The sequence below is a fragment of the Mirounga angustirostris genome, unplaced genomic scaffold (genome assembly GCF_029215605.1).
Source record: "Mirounga angustirostris isolate CCGP_5_RB_7025 unplaced genomic scaffold, mMirAng1.0.hap1 SCAF_6, whole genome shotgun sequence".
Taxonomy (NCBI): Eukaryota; Metazoa; Chordata; class Mammalia; order Carnivora; family Phocidae; genus Mirounga; species Mirounga angustirostris.
The window spans coordinates 15,923,568-15,945,201 of NW_026991714.1; the positions used below are offsets into that span (position 1 = coordinate 15,923,568).

The window sequence follows — 21,634 nt, forward strand, 5'->3', positions numbered from 1 at the left end:
GGTCCTCATTAGAATGGATCCCTCCCAATGACACACCTGGTACCTAGTATCTGCAGCAAGTACAAAGGCCAAACCCTGCAAACCGACACTGAGTGCAGAATCTGGCCCACGCATGGTAGCAAGGAATAATGAGGTGGGTTGCCGAAACATAATTGCAGGTCACTGAGAGGTATCTAGGAAGCGTCTATAGTCTCCAGCAGGAGGCTTGTCATTGCTTATGCTTAGGTCATTGTGATTTATCAACTTGAGGATCATCAAATTCCCAAAGCCAGAGATTTTAAATATCCTGCCTTTTTGTGAGAGGTCATTTACATTTACTTTGCCTTAATAACCCTTTCCATTTTGATGGTTAATCTCATATGGCAGCATGTGACTATCCTGGCATCTGAAGAGCATGTTCATTAAATACTCCTAACGGCCTGGAAAATTCTGCTTTATCCATCAGTCTCTCTCAACTACAGAGCAGAAGCTGAGTAGGAGAGGGTCATCTCTTGGGCACATTCTTCCCCAACCTAGAATACTACCCTAACAGGTAAAAAGAGTTAATAGAGATGAGGCAAAAATGCAGAAAAGCCATGGAATTACATGTCTTTTGGCCATTTGTTCAAAGAGATTATTGAATTTACGGGGCTCAGATGCTGGGAATACAGAAATAGATCAACCACGATGCATCAGGAGCTTCCCCTTCTGATTAGGTCTGCAGCTAACCAGATCTTTTTTTAATTTCTTTAAAATTTTTTATTTTTCGCATCATGACTTTACATCCAGGTAAGCAAATAACTGTTCCAAGTGAAATATCAGATGTTTGGGGCCATATTAACAACTGACAATTCCATTTCTCTTGCTTAGATGTTTAATGCTCTATATATTGAGTACCAAAATAGTATGCATGGTCCTTAGTTTTTATATTAGTCGAATCTACAGATGGTACTGAAGAATCCCTTTCTCAGGCATTTGAAAGGGTTTTTTGAGCATACTCTGAATTTTACTAGGTCTTGGAGAAAACATCTAAAAGGAATTTGATTTTTGGCCTTCACAGATCTCTAGAGCAAATTCATATAATTTATCTTGTTATTTTCATTAATTTGCATTTAGCTCTATCTTGTCGACTCAGCCATGAGTTCCTTTAGAGAAGGAATGTGTACCTCTACTCCTGGTACAAGGTGTGTGTATATTAAGTGCTCAATAAAAAGTTTGTTGACGGATACAAGAAAGAACAGCCCTTGCTTTGAAGGGTAATGACTTAATTAAAGAAGAGAAAATTCAGATGAAGAGAAAATGCATGACATGCAGAATGTGAATTTAAAACATTTTTTAAATATCCTGGAAACAGATGCAAAATAACATTGTGCAAGTAAAAGAGAATTAGAACCGTGGGCTTCTCTTTGTCATTCCTCATCCTTCGGTGTGCTAGCCAGGATCTTTTCACACAAAGATCTTGTGGTTCTAGGAGCAGTAAGAGGGTCACCCTCAATGTGCAAACACTTTTCAAGGCTCTGCGTTCATCGTATTTGCTAATGTCCTGTTGACCAGTGAGAGTCATATAGCCAAGTTCAGAGTGAGTTTGAGAGCACATTAGCAATAGACGTGGGTACCGGGAGACAAACAAATTGGAACACTTACTGCAACCCAGCGACTATAGAAGGGTAAGAATTCCCAATAATATCAACTTCTAATAATTCTCTGTAGTGTAATTTCCACTTGCGCAAAAAATAAAATTGTGCAATATAATGCATATGCATATGCACACACACATATCCATAAACATACAAAGATCCAGACATATTTTAATGTGTTAGTAGTACTTATATATATGCTTCTGATTTTTTTAAAGTTTTTAAATAATGTATGTGTTTCTACATATGGCATGTGCAATTTTTTTAAGGAAAAATTTCTAAGGTAATACAATAAGATGTAATTACGGGTGGTGTTGCATTGTTTAAGTGTTTTTATTCCTTCTGTGTTTCCCATGTTTTCTATGAAATATATACGTTCTATATGATTAGCCAAATATATTAAAAAATACACTTAAAAAATGATACTGAGTCAGGCCTCTTGTATACTCTTCCATCTGGCCTTCATTATGCCCCTTCAGAAAGGGGCAGTTGAATTAATAACAAATTTTTCTGAAAAGCAATTTCTTATTCTACGTGCAAACCTTCTTTTGTGAAGTGTACAGCTGTCCCTGATTGCCTTCCTGGTCTCCTTTCAGACGTCCTGCTGGTATTGAAGAGGAGTCCCTTTTGTTTGTCTGGTCAGAAGGAGCCCTTGAATTCACTGATGCTTCAGATACTCTGATGCCTTTCACACTCTACGAATACCGAGTCAGAGCCCACAACTCCAGGGGCTCAGTGGAGAGTCTGTGGTCATCAGCACGAACCCTGGAAGCCCCACCTCAATATCTGCCAGCACCTTGGGTGCAAGCCACCAGTGCTCATTCAGTTCTGCTGAACTGGACAAAGCCAGAATTGCCCAATGGCATTATCTCCCAGTACCATGTGGTCTACCAAGAGAGACCGGATGATCCAACATTTAACGTCTCTACTGTGCATGCTTTCACCGTGATGGTAAGAACTTAGGAAAAAAGAGTAACAGATGCTTAGAGTATCTGGTTAATATGTTGAAATTGATTCTTTATCCAGCTTATCATTTTTCTTCAGTTAGAGCTTAAATACGTTAAAATCTTTCACATGTGAAAAAGAGCAATGTAGTCCTGGGGAAGGTATTAAACTGAGTATAAGGGACATTGGAGACCAGTTTGCAGGCCACAATTAATTTGTATTACCTCAAGCAAACAAGTGAATCTCTCTTGGTGTGATTTCCAAATCCATTAAATGGGGATGCTGAATGTGTCTCTGTATACCTAATGGGGATGAAGCATAGATAAAATTAGACAGATACAGATATAGATACAGATACAGATTTGGTACAGATACAGATAGATACAGATTCAGATCAGATATGGATATAGATAGATGTGATATTATTGGCTCTTTGAGGAAAAAAAGTAAGTTAAATTTCTAGATCTATCTATCTGGATGATATATAGATATCACATGCACTAAAACTTTGTGGTGATTTTTTCCGGGTTGATCACCTCTGGCCCATAATACAATTTAATTGAGTTCACTACTATCTTCTGAGAGCTTTCTTTTCACCTCGCATAGGCTGATGTTCTATGGGAGATACATAAACAGGATGGTTCTTGTATCACAGAGCTTTCTCTTTTATCATACTGCACAGATGAGAATTGAACATAAGAAAAAAGTAAGAGAAGTTGTGAATTATAGCCTATAATTTCCACCACATGGTGACTCAGATCCCAAATTCCACCACCTACCAGCCGTAAACCAAAACACAAGAGAGAATATCATCTACCAAAAGTGTTAGCTAAGAAATCTCTGAGAGGTCAGCAGGGAACCCTCAAACTGAAGAGGCTTCATGGAGAAGATGAAATTTGTGGTCTTAGCAGTTAAATACATACAGATTTTAAGATGTGCCAAGACCTTGCTAAATATGAAAATCCCTCACAATAAGAAAAAATAAACTGCGTAAAGCATTATTTTCAAAGAGCAGACCATGTTTTTATGCTACCAATCTAGGCACCCGAATACACCTGAAGGTTATCTTATAGAGTATAACATTTATCAAAATATCTAAATAATACTGAGCAAACATTTGTAATGAAACTCTGAAAGAATAGTTGTAAATGAATAGTTTAAAGTACAACATTTTCTCCCTGTCCTTATGTTCCGTTTTTTCATACGACCAAAAAAATAAGCAGTCTGTGAATTAAAGAGATAATGTTAACCTTTATTTTATTTAGAATTTGGAATTGGTACTTTATTTTTTATGTTACATGTAATTATCTTTCATATTATATCTTCATTATAAACATCCCTACAGCCTTCATTATAAACATTAGAAGCAGTGTTCTTAAGTGCAGAAAATCTTTTTTAGTTGATATGTGATTCATAGAGAAATCTATAACTTCTCACCATATCCTTGGAATTCATGTTCTAAACTTCCACCTGAAAGCAAAATCCTAAAAAATAAAGTAAAAATACTGAAAAACCCTTGATAAGGGCTTTCTGAATGACATACTTTAATTTATATGTATTTTTATTAAAGATACTAATATTGCAATAATTAAACCTCTGATATTAAAGAATGGCTTTCAGAGGCCTGAGCCCATTTAATTTCCTAAAACAATTCTATTGGAATTCTCTTGTGGAATACCCTCTACATCATTCCTTCATAGCTAGTTTCATCTCACAACACAAGATTTAAAGTATACAATGAACTCTGTCCTGTATTTAATGTGCCAGGTTCTATTTTTATCACACTAAAAAGTTCCTAAAAGAGAGGAAGGCCTCTGGCCCCAAGCTTTAAGCATCACATGGCCCTTTATCCATGCGCCCTGCCAGTACAGTTCCCACCAGGCAGCCCAGTGTTGCTGTGCTCTTCCATTTTCTGAAGAGTAATTCTTGTGCAATGCTAAAGAGAATAGCCAGAATGATCAGGAAACACTAATATTTCTGCACCCTATTTTTTAATGTTTGCATCTGTGTGCATGTTCAGAGTGCCACCCCCCCAATCTGGATCTCTGGCCCTGAGAATCCCAAGAAAAGATTAGAGTCATTAGGAAAGGCCCCACTTGAGCTTGTTAAGCAATCAAGGACATCTTCCATAGAGCAGTCGGGCCAGTGTTCAGACATTGTGGTTAGTGGGCCAGATTTCCAGGGCAGGAAACTATTATGACTCTTTATGGGCTGACATCTTTGAAAGAAAGAATCAGAAAAATAAACTATTGTCTTTGAGTTTCACATATTCCTGTATCTTAAGAGAATGTGTCTGAGCCTTTAAAAAAAGAGATATTTAAAGAAGGGGGTTCTACCATGTAATTCCAATTCCTCACCATCAGAGAAGAATGTTTCTTTTATGCTGCCCAAATCCTTCCTCCTGTCACTTAAGTCCATCCCTTCCTGTTCAGAACAGCATGACTTCTCTAAGCCAGTGCAATGAACCTTCAGGGTCAAGAACAGATTATTGACAATTCAATCCAATTTGGCAAATAGTCATTGAGCGCTGTATTCAGTATGCCAATACCCAATATTACAGTCAACTGTATTGTTGAAGGCTACCATGAGACTGGGCCCTTGGGCAGAGCAGAGCCTGAAGGGGAAGTTGAGTAATCAAGTCTGAGGCACACTTTATTACCGCTGGGCATTTCAGATTTCTAAGTTTCTTTGCTTCTGAGTTTCTGCTGCTCATGTTCTAATGATTCTCTTTCAAATCTCTCTCTCTGAGTGTCTTCCTGGCTCTACTTAGTTTTTCTCTAATTCCTATACTAGCTAAACACCTCTACTGTCTTCTTCCATGTCTGTGCCTGCCCTAGGGAATATTTCGAGCTTTTGTTTCACTGACCACTCTGGCTAAAAATTCTCCAGAGCAACGGAACTACATTTTCAATTGGTGAGCCACAGAATCCAGCCTCACAATTGAAGGATTGCAATTTAATCCACAGACTTGCAAGACATATCACTAAACAATCTCATTTAGTTTCTTGTTTATTGGGATCCTATCTCTGCATGAGGGGCCACCAATAAATTGCCATAATATAGTGCCATCCCTGGCTTGTCCCAACGTCCCCCCAGAGTTGTTTATAGACAGGTGGACGTTGCTGGGAGAGCCACATAAAACAGGTGCAATGGATGCATGAATCCTCTCGATGGTGGCAATGGATGGAGAAATGGCAATGGGGGCCCTCCATGGGGGCGGAGAGCATATGTGTTGGCAGCAGCAGCAGCAGAGGCAGCAGAAGGGGAGAAATGGAAAGAGCGTGGGCTTTAATGTATCACCAGCTTCTCTCCCAATCTCATGAAAAGTTCCATCTCCCAAGTAGGTTCTCCTAAGGGGAAGAGAGAGATATCTAGATGCCTAGGGTCTCTTCAGACCAACACTCTCCACTACTGAAAACAAACTCTAAGTAGAAGTCCTTAAACTCCCTTCCCAATTAGCTCTGTGATGAATTGTGCAGTGTCAGGAGAGAAAGTGTATTTAGCCTTGCTTGGCATGCAAGAGTTCCATGGTGGTATTTACAGGGAACACTCCTGGCGAGCTTGGCGATACTGCTGCCACCATTCAGATTTGTTTGCTTTTTCTCACTGGCACCTGCCATCGCACTGGCAGAAATAACTTGGGATTTAAAGGCAAAGGTGGTTTACCTGTTAGGCTGTGCTCTCAGTATATCCCTGCTTACCCCACAGGGTTATGAAACATCAAGCCCAGATCATACATTTGCCCAGTACCCTGAAAGATAGATGGTACTTCACTCTCTGGGTAGAATCAAGCATACGGTGCTGAGGGGTAAGCAAATTATATGGGTCACTAAAAGTTGGCTTCCAATCTGGAAATAAAATCCAGAATTACAAACTCTACTTTCTAGATTTTAGTTGCCAAACTCCCTTGCCCAAAGTCAAGGAAGAAGTATTCAAAATTTTCTCTTGTGGTTGTCTCAAATCTCTTTACCATTAAGTAGATCTGTGGGGGCAAAGGAGATGCTTCATAATTGTCATATCATGGAGAGTTTGTGAGTCAATTGATTAATTTGTTTTTAATCCCATTTTTATTTTGGTTTAGTATAATGTAAAATATTATTGCTCTTTACATATGATCTTAATTAATTGTAGCTCTTAAAATTTGATGGCTCTTAGCCATTTCTCCCCTCATTTATAAGACAATAGAAATGCACTAGGAGATCTAGGTATGTGTTAGGACTCCTTCAGTGACTATCTTTCCAAAATGAAGAAAAATTTGGTAATAAGAACAATTACTGTACTTTTTATATCAGTTCTACGGGCTGAGATTTTCACATTTTATAATGTAACTGGGTTACTCATTCTTTATATAAAATCGTAAAATAGAGGTGGATAAATGTCACACAAAATGATGACCACTTATTAGTGTGACCCATTTTGTTGTATTGTAATGATGTCTTTGGTCTGACATTAATTTTTCATTCATTAGCCTTGCATTACCTTTATCCCATTTTTCTAATACAGTACCAATCACAAATACATATCAGGGATCTGCTTTGTGCTCAATATTACTGGAGATGCAAACCACATAAGTCTTCTTGAACTTCATATAAGTATTTTTTTAGAGAGAACTTTATTTTTCTCAAACCACTTTATTCCAATGAGCTTCCTCCGGGACTCCCTTGCTCAATCATCACTGATTTCCAGGGCAGGTCCTATGGTTTTCCAGCCACATCAGTGACAAGGACCAGCCCAGTTTTGGTAATCAGGACTCATTTCATTTTGGGTGTTTAAAAATAAAGCCTGACTTGTGTTAAGAGATCTGCACTAGAAAAGAAAGGACATGTTTGTTTTGTTTATTTTCTTCCCTCTTCTTTAATTCCCTCTTCTCTTGTTGGTGTCCCCAGGACTGTGGAAGAAAAGAGAGAATTAGACAAAAAGGAGCAGAGCCTTACTCATGAATCTGTCTCCTACCCAACTGCCAGTCCTTCCTGTGGGTTTATATGGAGATTCTGCATGGGAAGCTCCATGTTCTATGTTCCCTGATGCAACACACTCTGGCTAGTTTCTTGTACCATTACTGCCCCCAGAGATTCACCCCACAGCCTCTTTTACTTCAGTGTTCTCATCTCCTGAGCAGTCAGCTAATACTAGGTCCTATTTCACTGAAAAAAAAAAAAAAAACAAAAAAAAAAACCTCATTCTTTTCTTGACATCCTCCAAGCCTGGGGAAAACTCATTCTACCAACTAAGGAAAGTACAGCTTGTCCAGCCCTATCTTCTATACTTGACCTACGATGCTGGGTGAGACCCAGCCAGCTTCCCAACTTCAGAATTCATCGAATAAGAAGCAGGAAACAGCTTCTGTACTAAGCCATGATACCCATATCTTGGGATCACATAGGAATCTCAGAAGATGCTTCTCCACGCTAGTAGCTGCGTCAGAATTACCCTGAGTCTCTTCAGCTTAGTAACAATCCTCATGAAAAGAGCAGATTGTCCATCTTAGATTTCTTGCAGATACCTCTCAATTCCTTCAAGTTGTTCTCTTGGGTATGGCTCCTATGCCTTGAGAGAGGGGTATGATGTATCCCCATTCCTTCTTCCCAAGTAGTAAGGAAATAACCTGGGAAAGCTTCTCTACAGAATCCCCTTCTTCAACTTGCTTTTCATGAACCAGGATCTTCTCTTATTTAAGTTGTTTTATATAGATCTTCAGAGGAAGGTGGACTTGAAGGTGTAAGGCTGATTCTTTCTTTCTTTAAGTCCTGTAGAGGTATGTCTAGCAGTTCCAGTAGAGTTGCTTATCACTCATTTTTTCTAAACTACTTATTATTCCCTAATACATCCTGTTCCATAACTAAAGGGATTTATCATCTTTCTGGTTGCCCAAGCCAGATAATCTTTGAGTCTTACCCCTTCCTTAGTTCCATATCTAGTTTTCACTAAATCCTACTGATTCTACTTCTAAAGTATATCTTGAATCCTTCTGCTTGCAGACTGCGTTAGGTTCTTCACACATGTTGTTCCTCCTCAAATGATCATGTTCTTACACTTCAAATAGATCCGTCCTCCTCTTTAATTGTAAAATATGAACTAAAATGTTACTTAACTCACAAGGCTATTGCAAGGGCTAAATATATTAACGCATATGCAAAGTACTTTAGAAACTGTAAACGGCAATGTAAATAAGATGTAAAACTTTAGAAGTCCTACTGTTTGGACTAACAGAAGCTGGAAGAAATGAACAAAAGTAGAAAAAGTTTTGATTTGCATAAAGCAACTGTACTAGTTTGGTCATGAATGAAAACCCTTACGTTTTATATATTTTAAGCACTCCTCACATTACAACAAAATTCAGAGCTTACAAATTTAAGTATTTCTTGATACCACACTGTTAATTTCCAGGTAATGTCTCAAGTATTGGATTGGTCTCTATTTCCTTTCTAAGTCACCTGGAGCAAGAACATGCTTTTTGTGTCCCTAAGGTTTAGAACTGACCCATTTCCTCTTCTACCGTAACATCTCAGTCTTGCCCCTCCAAGCGTCCTCGTCAGGTGATTACCTCTCTAGATGCAGTTCTGTTTACCCACCATGATGCTCAGTGGACCCTGCCCATTCCCAATCCGGGATGCTATCAGCAAAACATGAGATCTTTTTATAACACACACACACACACACACACACACACACATCCACGCGCGCGCGCGCGCTTCACACGTCACACAGATTCTGCCAAACAGGCATCGGCCTGCTTCACCTGTGCTGAACAGCAGCCTATCAGTATGTGAGGGTCAGTGGGTGAGGAGGCCATTTGCCCTTTCACTCCAGTATGTTGTTGTTGTTGTTGTTGTTGTTGTCTTTAACTGAGGGTCAGTGGGTGAGGAGGCCATTTGCCCTTTCACTCCAGTATGTTGTTGTTGTTGTTGTTGTTGTTGTTGTTGTCTTTAACTGAGGGTCAGTGGGTGAGGAGGCCATTTGCCCTTTCACTCCAGTATGTTGTTGTTGTTGTTGTTGTTGTTGTCTTTAACTGAATTGTAAAGACACCTAAGAATGCCACAGAACCTTGTTAAATACATATATGAAAGTAAAATGAGCTTGTCCACACGGTAACAGGCCCAGGCCATCAATTCAGGCTATATGCCATTCAGCAGAGACAGCAAGCTGTAAATGGCAGTGAAGGGCAGGAGTTAATTGAACTACCATGCTCTTGTCACAAGTGGAAAGTAGCCACTACCTGAGACAAGATGGCTGCCCTTAATGTACCTATTACAGCCAAGAGATCATATCCTGAGCTCTGCAAGGGCTTATGGGTGAGGGGGAAATCATACACAGATGACCAATTTTTTTATGGTTCACAGCCGATCAAAGTGAAATTCAGCAGCTGTTCAGGACAAGTGACCACTGTAACGGCTGTAATATAACCTCCTAAATAGAGAGGGAATTGCATTAGAGCAAGAGGTTAGCCATGATTATCGGCAGGTGAGTGCTTTATTGAAGTTGAAAGACCATTAACATTGATAGAGTAATTATTTCAACTTGAAAGTAATTACCTTGATGGGTGATAACTTCTCTAGTGTTCCCAGATTTGATTGGGCCAAACAATTGTGAGCTCCTGAAGCCTAGAAAAATATTACAACAATACTGTGATTTTTAAATTACTGAAACCACTGTTGGAATATTTTAATTATGCCGAACAGTGAAAAGATTTTGCCTTATACCAGCTAGTGACCTCTCATGTAGAGAGAGACATTTGCTTTTTAATCCAAATGCAATGACCCACACCCACCACCTGTGAATACATATGTGATGGGTTTGCAAGTGAATCTTTTTATCTCGATATAATTTTTAAGGTGAAACATCTTGTTAGTGCTGTAGCCGGGTGTTAACTAAGCTCGAACTGCTAGCGTTGTTGATCATGTCTGTGACCCGGGAGGCCCCGGGACAGCAACTCTCTTCTGTCTTTGTCACAGAGGGTTTAGGCTTGTATAAATTAAATATTTTGATAATGGCATGACAGAAGTTGAAAATTATGGATGCCACATATTGTGGATCCCAAGTTTCAGATTTTATTTAGTCACGTAATTTATTTGAGTATTTTTCTTGCTCGATGTTATGCAACCCCACTATAAACAAACCGTTATCGGGGTGTTTTCTGTTTATCCACACTGGACAGCAGCAAACAAAATGAAAACTGAAAATCTGTGCTACTTGCTTCTCTGAAATCTCACACATGTATGAAAATTATGAGTTATTTGCAACTGAGGACCAAGACACATAAAATCTGATGTGGCGATCAAGACCAAGAAATATCATGGGACCCTTCCATGAATCAGTTATTCACGTAATTCTCTTTTGAGAACCTACTGTGCCCAGAAGTTACAACAGATAAAAAGAAAGAAGAAATACTCTCTTCTCTCTGTGACTCACGGTGTTCTTGAAGCAAATAAGGAAAGAGACAAATTATGATATGATAAGCAATTATTTGGTCAGTCTTAGACGTTGATTGTACTTACAAATACAAGAACCCAGAAGGACCTCACTCATACCCCTGATTCCAAACCCAGCGCTCATCCTGCCGAACCACAAACCACTGACTGAACAAACACAGCATCATGATTCTTAGTCCTGCTGTCAGAAGAGATGAATGTGACATCACCTTCAAGTTCCTGGATGATTCCTTAGACCTTTCTATCATCTTGGCAGGGTTTGATCAGATGATCAGCCCAGTGAAGGACTGTTTCAACAGCAGCCTTTCCCAGGACTTTTTTTCTAAACAAAATTGGACTCTCCTAAGGGCAAAACAGGTTTCCACCTGTTGTCTGAGAGCCACAGAGGAATGTTTTACCAAGCAGGCCATAAATTCAGAATATATGCCCTGAGTTTCCTCCATCTCTCCCTCTCTGCTCTGAATTCCTCTCCGTAGACAAAGTCATTGGGTCTCTTATTTCAAAAGGAATGGGGGTGCAGAAATCCCTGCCAAGCCAAAAGAGATTTGCAAACTGAGAAGTGAAATGACTGGTTTGAGTTTGGTAAAAGAGTAAGCGTTTGAGATAAAGCCACTGGGAAAGTGAGAAGAATTTATGATTTGAATTGTAAATCTTGCCATTAAGCCAACCAAAGAGTGAAGAAATCTGACCAATCTGACATCACATCAGGGTTCTTAGCACAGCCGGCTCACTGTATGTCATGTGCGGTTGGGCTAAAGATTGTATTGAGGAGCCCCTCAGGTACTCTGAATTTAAAATAAGTGTAATAACTCATTTTTAAACATTTTATGTGATTCTTGGATTATTAAATATTCACATTACAAAACCAGGGAGTTTTAATCTGTTCAAAAAGGTGTGTTGTCTACCTCTGAAAGATAATGGCCATGTCTAGATAGTAAAATTACAGAATATTTTTAACGGATGTAAATGTTACTTTTTGACAAGGCACAAGTAATGAATTTTATCATATAAGTTCCTATTGGGTGATTATGATACAGAGTTTTATTTTTGCTAAAGCAATTACTGGTGTCATGGCTGGATACCTGTGCCCATTAGTGGCTGGTTCTGTGTTTTTTTTAGGATGGTTATTGATCTCTTGCTGAGCTGAGATTCAGGTTTTATGCCAGATAGCTTGATTAATGGGTTGGTTTCTATAAGTGGACTGAATGGGGATAGAAACCAGGGGCAGCCTGCTCTGCCAACCCCAAATCCGTCAAGACGCATAGCTCATTATGAAACAGTTATCAAGGATACATGAAAAATTAATTGGGCTCAGTTTGATTCTGAAAAGAATCGGCTTTCTACTTGGCGGGCCCCCCCACTCTTTCCAGATGTTGTGCACCAGCCCCTGGAGAAACAGCAAAGGGAGATGTATTAATACATTGTATTGATTAGATCAAGACCCCTGACAGTTATTTGTAGAGATACCATCTGGCTGCTATTCGAATTCCTTCACCAAAAACAGGACGTGACATGTTATTAATCTCAACTCTCTAAGTATAGACAGTTGCCTTTTCTGCTAAACCGCATTTTACCATTCCGTAGGAGACGGAGGCAAACCTGAAGGGTGCAGAAATTAAGGTTATTACACAAATTGAGCCATATGGTCCAAATATTTCAGCAAGAAAATTGCCAGGCAATAAAAATTGCTCCTGCCTTCCTAATGGTGTAAATTACAGTTTAACCATGGCTCTAATGATGTCCTTCTGCCGCGCTTAACTACTGTTACATGAAGGACATTGTTTTAAAAATATAAAAAACAAGTAAATGCCAGCAGCGTGTTTTACAATCTGTTAGTGTGTCATTAAGAACACTGTCAGAATTACATAAACATAATGGCAGGCAACCCAGCATACGAAAGAACTCATATGGAAATAGAAAGTGTCTTAAAAACTCTTCTTTATCTCAGTAAAGTCAAGAGCACGGTCCCCTCTGGAAGTTGTCTGGGAGAAAAGCCCTTCCGGTTCTTTATTCTAATTCCCACATGTGTCCCAATAGCCGTGTTTTCTAAACAAGTTTTGCAAGTCCCTAGTGGGCCAACATACACATCTCGTCCCAGGTGAGGAGAAAGCTAACCAGTTCCAAAGGAAATGATAGAAGTTGACCTTCTTAAGGGTTTCTGTTGCTACGGAGCAGGGAGAAGACCCCACCGTCTTCCTTAATGGTGACGAGTAGTATTAAATGTACAATTGGTACTGAATTTTCAATTTTCAAAGAAAATTTCAAAGTCCTGCTATTTGGGGCACAGTACTAAGAGGAACACTTACTCAAGCTCATCATACTGTAAAGACCATTAATATTTGAGAGAGACTTGAACCTTTCAAATGTTTTTGGACCCATCATACAAAAACACCCTAGCATTTAAAAAATATGTCCATGCAGATCATAAGAATATTCATGCTTTACTATTACACCATGCCTCCAACCTCTTGGCCTTCTAAGATGTTTGAAACATAGTTTATTGTAAAGTCAGAAGAAAAGCTTATCATAATTTGATATACAGATATAGATACAGATATCTATAGATAATTTGAAAGAAAGCTACTTTTAATTCCTGTGGGGAATTTATCTGTTTTTTTCCAGCACTTTTTTCTTGTCTATTTCCCCAAAGAGAAAAAGCCCAGGGTATATTTTGCCTGTTAAAGTAAAAAATAGGGACGCCTGGGTGGCTCAGTCATTAAGCATCTGCCTTTGGCTCAGGTCATGATCCCAGGGTCCTGGGATCGAGCCCCACATCGGGCTCCCTGCTCAGCTGGAAGCCTGCTTCTCCCTCTCCCACTTCCCCTGCTTGAGTTCCCTCTCTGGCTGTCTCTCTCACTGTCAAATAAATAAATAAAATCTTAAATAAAAAAATAAAAAAAATAAAGTAAAAAATAAAAAAAGAAGAAAACAGTAGGAAGCAAAAAAATTAAAAATCCTATTTTATATACATGCATTAATATTAGTGAGGACCAGTTGGTATGTCCTCATGGCACAAAGGGCCGGTGTAGGCAATCTGCTGACTGGAGCATTTTCTGCCTGGAAATCTCTTCCTCCCAGGAATCCCCATAGCTGGTTTCCTTTCTTTCTGGTCTCAATTGAAATGTCACCTTCTGTCACTCTTGGGGAGGCCTTACCTGGCCTACCTAGCTATAATTTCACTCCCCTCCTCTGCCCCACACACTTTTTGTCCCTCTCCCCTGCTTTATTTTTCACCTTAATATTTAACATTATCTAGAAGTATACTTTTTTGCTCATTTGTCTTATTTACTATCTGTCTCTCCAGTCAGAAATATAAACCCCCCGAGGGCAGGGATTTTGCTTCCTATGCTCCCTGATTCCCAAAACCTAGAACAACACCACTTTTAGACAGACATTTGTATGATGAATAAATGAATAATGAGTTGATAAAATCTCTAATGAGCAAGAGGTAACTTGCATATGATTTCTTGTTTCTATTCAAACTACAGTCATATTCTTGAATTTTTTTTTCCAATTTCTTGGTAATGACATATATTTAGCCTAAGAGGAGATCTCTATGTTCACAGTTAAATCACACTGAGGTATAATCATTTATATGTTCTGATTTCAATCTCTAAGCAGTTATTTGTTGAGAATTTTCTCCAGAAAACACATTGCAGCCACATTGCCCATGACACCTCATTTCATCTTAATAACCACTTAGTAGGGTATTATTATCTACAGTTTATTAGTGAGAAAACAGAAACTCAGAGAAGTTGAGTTACTTGACCACAGTCACACAACTCATTGCAAAGCTGTGATTCAATTTCAGGTCTCTCTCCTTCTAAAGTCTGTTCTACCCAGTGCTGCCTCTTGAAATATCCACCTCGAGGAAACAAGATATTATTTAGAAAAGCTAAAGATCAATGAAAGCCACAAGTGATAGTTTAATACCATAAGAGAAACCACATGGCATGATATGACTAATTGTCTAATACAAATATAGTACACAACTTATGAAAGATTCAAAGAATTAAAGTGTCATTTGGATGGAAAATTTCAGGGAAGACCTGGGAGAGGTCTGTGCCTTAAGTAGTGGGTAGAATTTGAACAGAAGGAGAGAAGTGGACCAGACATTTTCTCAAGGAAGGAAACAGAAGCCTGGCTTTAAATATCTGGTGGTGAGACTCTGTGTTAGGAGGTAGAGAAGGGGACATTCCTCTAATCTATCTCCATTTATTGGGTTGACATTAAAGCAGCTTCTTTCAAAATAATCTCATCAGATGTCTAGCAAAGCTGTGGAGTGAGGTGGTCAGGACATGGGTCTGGGGGCAGGCAAACATGAATTGGAGATGGCTTGGCACCATCCCATCATGTCCTTGGGGAGACCAAGCCTAGCCATGCCTCCCTCAGATGCAGCACCACATAGAGCAGCAGGAACAGAGTAAATAACTCAGGAAATGGTGATTATTATGGTCTGAAACTGGTGGACGGAGAGAAAATCATTCCATAAAGACGTCATTGGGTCCTGTCTGAAGAGACAATTATTTTTTAAGAAAAAATATTTTTTTTTCCTGTTTTTCATTTATGCTCCATTCCCTAACAAGTCTTCCCCAGACCATGTGCTACTTAGCAAATCATATTAGCAACAGAATGTGGTCTTAAGGCAGCTGACCCAAGAGTCCAGGTGCCGGAGTGGGAGAAGAAAAGGCAAATTCTTGGTTGGAAAAATTAGAGGAGACTTCTTCTCCAAAGCTCGACTTGGAAAACTACAGCCACTTAAAATATTACCTAAAGTCCAGTGTTCAGGTGGTGCCTCAAGTGGCTGCAGACAGTGCTGGGCCACAACTTGAACCTCATTAGGTAAACTGGTCATATCATCACAGGCTTTGTGGACCCACTGCCTGGGGCCACCTCATCAGCATTCAGACACAGAGCACCGACCATAAGGGCACACCCTCCAACACCTACCCTTGAGATGCCACAAGAGCCGCTTAAGGAACTGGAGGTAAGGTCGGGTGGATCTTTCTTCTGCTATTGTCTCATTGGCCATGTTCTATACCAGGAGCCATGCTGCCATCTTTTCTGACGTCACCTTGTACAATTTCTGATTTACAAGAAACTTAATGTAGACTTAAAATTAGCTTCCTAAATATTGCTGCGCACATTAAACCATGACTAATTTTGTCCCTTTGTGACCTACCACATTCTAGAATTACAATAATTATCACATTTAGGTTGGGCATAGTCAGGGCCGAGGGAAAGCCCATCTACTTGTCCTTCTCGCCCAGAAAGACCTGGTCATCATACCTCATGCCTTGGCATCTTTTTTCCTTAACAGAATGATAATTATTTATTAGTGCAATATATGCTTATTATATCCAGAAATTAAAGTTGTTAGGGGCAGTGTGCATCCAGGTCCCTGCGGCTGGATGATCACATCTGTTAGAAATAAATCACTTTAAAAAAATTATATTAGTCTCACAGACGGTGAAGAAATGGAGCAAGAGTAGGGAGGGGTGAATAGGGCAAGGAAGCTTGATATTAAATCTTGTGAAATAGAGTGTGGTCAATATGTTGTCAGCACATTACGGTGTTCAGACATCAACTCCATATTTCCCCTCCTTGAACCCCAGGTGGCCAATTAACAGTATGTGCTATTTATTCATTACAAAATAGGCAGGATAAATTGAATGGTTAGATTAGCTAATAAGAATTCTTAACAAGGAGTAGAATAAAAAATGATGCATGAAGAGAGACCAAAAAAAAAAAAAATTCTCTGGGGAATCCCAGAAAAAATCTGGAGGAATTCCCTCTTAAATGTATCTGGAGTTTCATCTGGAAGCAAAGAAATTTAAATGGAAATTTAGATTTTAAAGATTCACTTTGCTAAATTTTCTTCCTAAAATGTATTCTCGTTAATTCTCTCATTTGTATTTCCTTAGTTTCTTTCCTTCCTAAGGCAGGAAGATAGTCTTAAATTACTCTCAGCAATTATTAGTTTCATTAGGATATTTTGATGCCTCGTTTTACAAGCGATGCCATTTTGTAGCCTCTCTACTCATCAAGCCGCAACCCAGCAAATAAGAAGCCTGTGAATTTACTTGATCTTGTAAATACTCATTCTTGCAAATATGAAAGAATTTAGGCAGGGATTATAAAAGGACCTATCAACATAATTAAAATTCCATTAAAATATGTATATTAAACATATTAACTCATGCATTTTCATTTTGTGAACAAAGATTATATGTTTGTATATATCTGACATTTGTTCCTATTAATAATGTTCTCTCTCATTGCAAAATGTACATCAGAAGCTAGAAGAGAGTGAGGATTTGAGGGTTTTTTAACCGATAGAACAGTAACTTTCTAAAGGTAGTAGTGTTACTAGATTGCATGCCTTGAGGATTTATAGAAGCTGATAGAGGTTTCCAGAAATAAGAAATTCTGAACTCTCACCTTCAAAGATCTGAAAACATGTAGTGTTGAGGCTCTTTGTTTCCTAACTCTTGAATAACTTAGTAATTCCTGTTCAGAAAATTAAGGGTCCCCAGCTGGCAGCATCCGAAAGAAATTACTCAACTGAGTACCTTTTAGAGCCAAATGTATCATTTTAGAAGTCAATATTTGTTTCAGCAGTGAATGTTTCTGAAAGGAAATGACTATTTTAGTGTGTGTGTTCTACTGAATATTTTCATTTTTGAGCCCTCAAGCCAAGTGCTCCGTCCCCAAGGGTCCAGCCCCTTTCTTTCCATGAGGAGAGTGCCCTCTGCTGGGTGTATCTACATACCACGTAGGACTGCCAAAGCTCGGAAGCCATCTGCGCACCAAACATGGGAGCAGTTAAGATGAACCTGAGCAAAAGGTTTTTGGAAAATCCTTGGCTCTTCCTGTACTAGAATGATTGCAAGTGTGGAAGTGGCCATAGTTCACTGCAGTTTTCTTTTTACTGCTGTATTATTGCACCCTGTTGGGGGATACATCTGAGCAGTTCATGTGTCCTACTTTTAAAATGCCCAGATGGTAACTACGTGCTCTGGTTTGAATTGGGTAGCCCTCATCTTTCATGCTCTGTAGTCTGCCTAGTTATCAGAGAGACATGAGACAAGGAAAATTCTCCCATTTTTCAGCTCCTCTTCATCTGTTTCTAGTCACCCACAGTGAATGATGCACTTGCACAATTGTTAAGATGACAGTCACTATGATAACTGAACATCGCTTCTCTGGGATGGGGAGTGCCCTGTGTCCCCATAGCTCCCTGCTTCCCTCCCAGCATATTACCTTTTGCAGTGTAACTGATTACTTGCAATCTTGTAAGTAACACCGGAGTAAGAGGCTGTGTAAATATTTTATACCTTGCCAAACCATTTATGTTTGCCTTGTTCTTCTTCACTCTAGTCTTTAACGGAGAATTTAAATCAAATTATTCAAACTGAGAAATAGTCAAAAGAACTAATAAAATAAATGTAACAGTGTAACTGGTTATAATAGCCCAACTGCATAATAGAGGTTTAGTAGGATTTTGTGACATGCGCGTTTTATAGGGTTTTTGTCTCCAACTATATTCTTCAAAGTGCCATCTGGGGAATGACCATCGGTATCATTTTTATCAATAATAGTCAGCACTTCCCACTGGGAAATTAGTCAAGGGGATGAGATTTTTTTTTTACAAATTATCTTTAAGCATTGATCTTCCAAAAAGTAGTCCTGGATTTTGTCAATTACAAGGCAGCAACATAAGTGAGTTACTTGTTCTTATTTTAGACTTTATTCATGATAAGCTAGTGCTAGGATTCCATTGTATTTTTCACAGAGGAAAATGATTTTGCTGTTTTCCTTCTTAATAATAGCTTTGCTACAGGAAGAATGTTAACATAAGCCGGTTGTCTCCAAACTTTTCAGAATGCACACTCCTATAAATAATAACTTTTGGGAACACACATCCCCATTACTTATTTATAGATTATAAAGTATGCACTAGTGAACAAATGTTACTTACACTATGAAAATAGAAATTTTAAAAAGTGTAGATATGAATAAGGTTACCAATAGAATATTTGGTTAATCATGAGCTAATACTATCATTAGCTGGTATCTCAAGGCATAATATACATTTATTGAAAAGTTCATCGTTAATAATACTGGATATCAATCCATTTTCCAAGTGGTCTTGATAATTTCAAATTTCTTTGTCAACATCCGGTGTAATAGGATTGGACTATGAGTGTTTATACCTCATACTGTGGCTGGTTATGAGCTTACACCAAAAGTAAGAAGTATCAAATTGGCCATTTACTTGTTCTGCATTTATGTATGACTTATTAGTATGATATTTGAACCATGTTTTTTAATTCTTTCAGGAATCCTGAAAGTCACCCATGTTTGCAAAGACAGTATAGTTAAAACCAGATAATATGATACATAAACCACTTAGCATGGAACCATAAACTGTAATTTATCACTATGTGCTAGAAGCAAATAAGTAAATGAGATAAATATTTCCAGTTCCTCCATGTTGTAACCCCCCCATTCTTCCCTTTCTAGCAAATGATCCAGAACTTCATTCATTCATTTACTTACACAGTCAACATGCACCTAATATATGCCAACTGGATATACAGCGCTGAATACACCAGACAAAATTCCTTCCTTCTTGAAGCTCTTATTCTAGTGGGGAAAGACAGTAAACAAGATAATTATATATATATTTTTATAAGTATATATTTTATATTTTAATATATATTAAATATGTGTATATATGTCTGATATAAATATATGATAAGGGAAAATATATAAATATATGATAATGGAAAAAAAATCATCTATGAGGGATCAGAGGTGTTCTGTTGGCTACTCAGGTGAATGTTCTATGGGCCGGTTGTAGGAGTGGGGAAGGCACTGGGCTGTTAGGACAGGGAAGGTGATATTTAATGTAGGGAGGCCAGGGAAGGCCTCACAAGAGGGTGACACTGGCACAGAGATTAGGAAGAAAGGAGAAAACCATGCAGTTAACTAGGAGAAAAATTTTAATTCAGGAATGGAGATGTATGCTCAGATTCTGGGCTTCAGGAGTCTGGGTGGTCCAGTTAATTCCCATGACCCATCAGCATGTGCATTGACCTTCAAGCCCAGGATTTCAAAAGGTCATGTTCAATCACTGGCGCATCTTGGACAGATCAATGCTCATTGCTTGGGAATATAAGTCTCAACCATCAGATGTGTAATATATTTTCCCATTTTCTAAAACTGTTCTTTGGGTTTATATCCTTCGCACACCGGTAATGAAGTCTTCCCTGAAGGCCAGCGCATCCCCCAAGCTATCTAGCAGCCTTCATTTCTTCCTGTATATTCTTTCAAAATGTCCCCACATTCCAGGCAAACCAAATAAGCCTCTTCCAATTACAAAAGCCAGCTTCAAGCCCAGGAGCTCTTGTTAAGTCTCCAATCTTTCTCTAGTTATTTCACAATCCAATTTTGATCATCTGTAGCCCAAAAACTAAATAGTAACCATTCCAACATGTCACATATACAAGAGTGGCCTAAAAGAAGAGATTGAATATTGATATAAAGACACAAAGAAAACAAAAACAGTATCATTTATAGAATTTATTTCTCTACCATAAGTCAAGAGACCAGTGGTAATATTTATGACTTCCCTTTCTTATCTAATTGGGACTATTTGGTTGATGAGATCCGCCAGACTCATTTTTGAAGGATCTGAGTTCTAGGTGGTCTTGCCTTCACAAGCTTGCAATCGTCTTTCATTAACCTGGCAAGGTGGTCAAAAAAAGGGAGGGGGTGGGGAAACATTTCTAGGCTCATGCATGAGCTTCCCAAGCTTCATTATGTAATAGCATCCCTATTTTTTCTTATCAATCACCTCTGCCACCTGTCTAAGCTCTTTTTTTTTTTCCTTTCCTAGTTGCACAAGGTAGTCCAAATAGCAAGGCAACAATTTTCTACCTTCAGGTCATTGAAACTATTATGGAATCATTTCTAAATCTCTAAATAAGCAGATTCCAGAGTCTTGGTTACAGTAAATAAAATTTTTGCAAAGTAGTCTTTGGTTCTTATTGTGTTGAAAAGATGCCTTCCCTCCCTGCCTTTTTACCCACCCTCTTCTGGGATTTCTGCATCAGATATGAAGGTTAATTGCTAACTGTAAATTCCTTTTGACTGTAAGATTTTTTAAATGAATTTTATATATGTTTTAATTGCTTAAATCTTGCACTGACTGATATAATGCTACTCTCTTAGTGTACAGTTCCTACATATTGTTATTTAAAGTGCATCCTTTCTGCGGAGTCTTTTGCGAATGCTTAGGCCCATGATGACTTCCTATGTATACCCCTTTAGTGGTTGTTTCCATGTGTTTTCCTGTGTGGTTTTATGAATGTGAGTCTTCCATTCCTAATGGGTTGCAGTTCCTGAAATCCAGGATTTGCATGTTTTCTACTTCTTTTCCACTGCCTTTCATGCCTAGCACCATGCTAGAAAAAAGTAGATGCTAAATAAATATTTGACTGTGGATTTGACCCTCAGACCATAAACCAATCTCAGCACTTTTCTTTGATGAGAGCTTTAAACAAAGCATAAAATCAAATTTAAACAATTACCCTTTGAAATCGACAGAGGCCCATGTTTCCTTAGCTGCTTCTATTA

General features: G+C 38.6%; 1 protein-coding gene across 1 annotated transcript in view; it reads left to right on the top strand.

Moving 5' to 3' along the window:
• Positions 1–21,634, top strand: part of USH2A (usherin) — a 701,438-nt gene that overhangs the window by 611,520 nt on the left and 68,284 nt on the right. Inside the window, exon 60 of the mRNA XM_045876094.2 lies at positions 2,213–2,567. Coding sequence (XP_045732050.2) covers positions 2,213–2,567 — 355 coding nt within the window. The remainder of the gene's footprint in view (positions 1–2,212; positions 2,568–21,634) is intronic.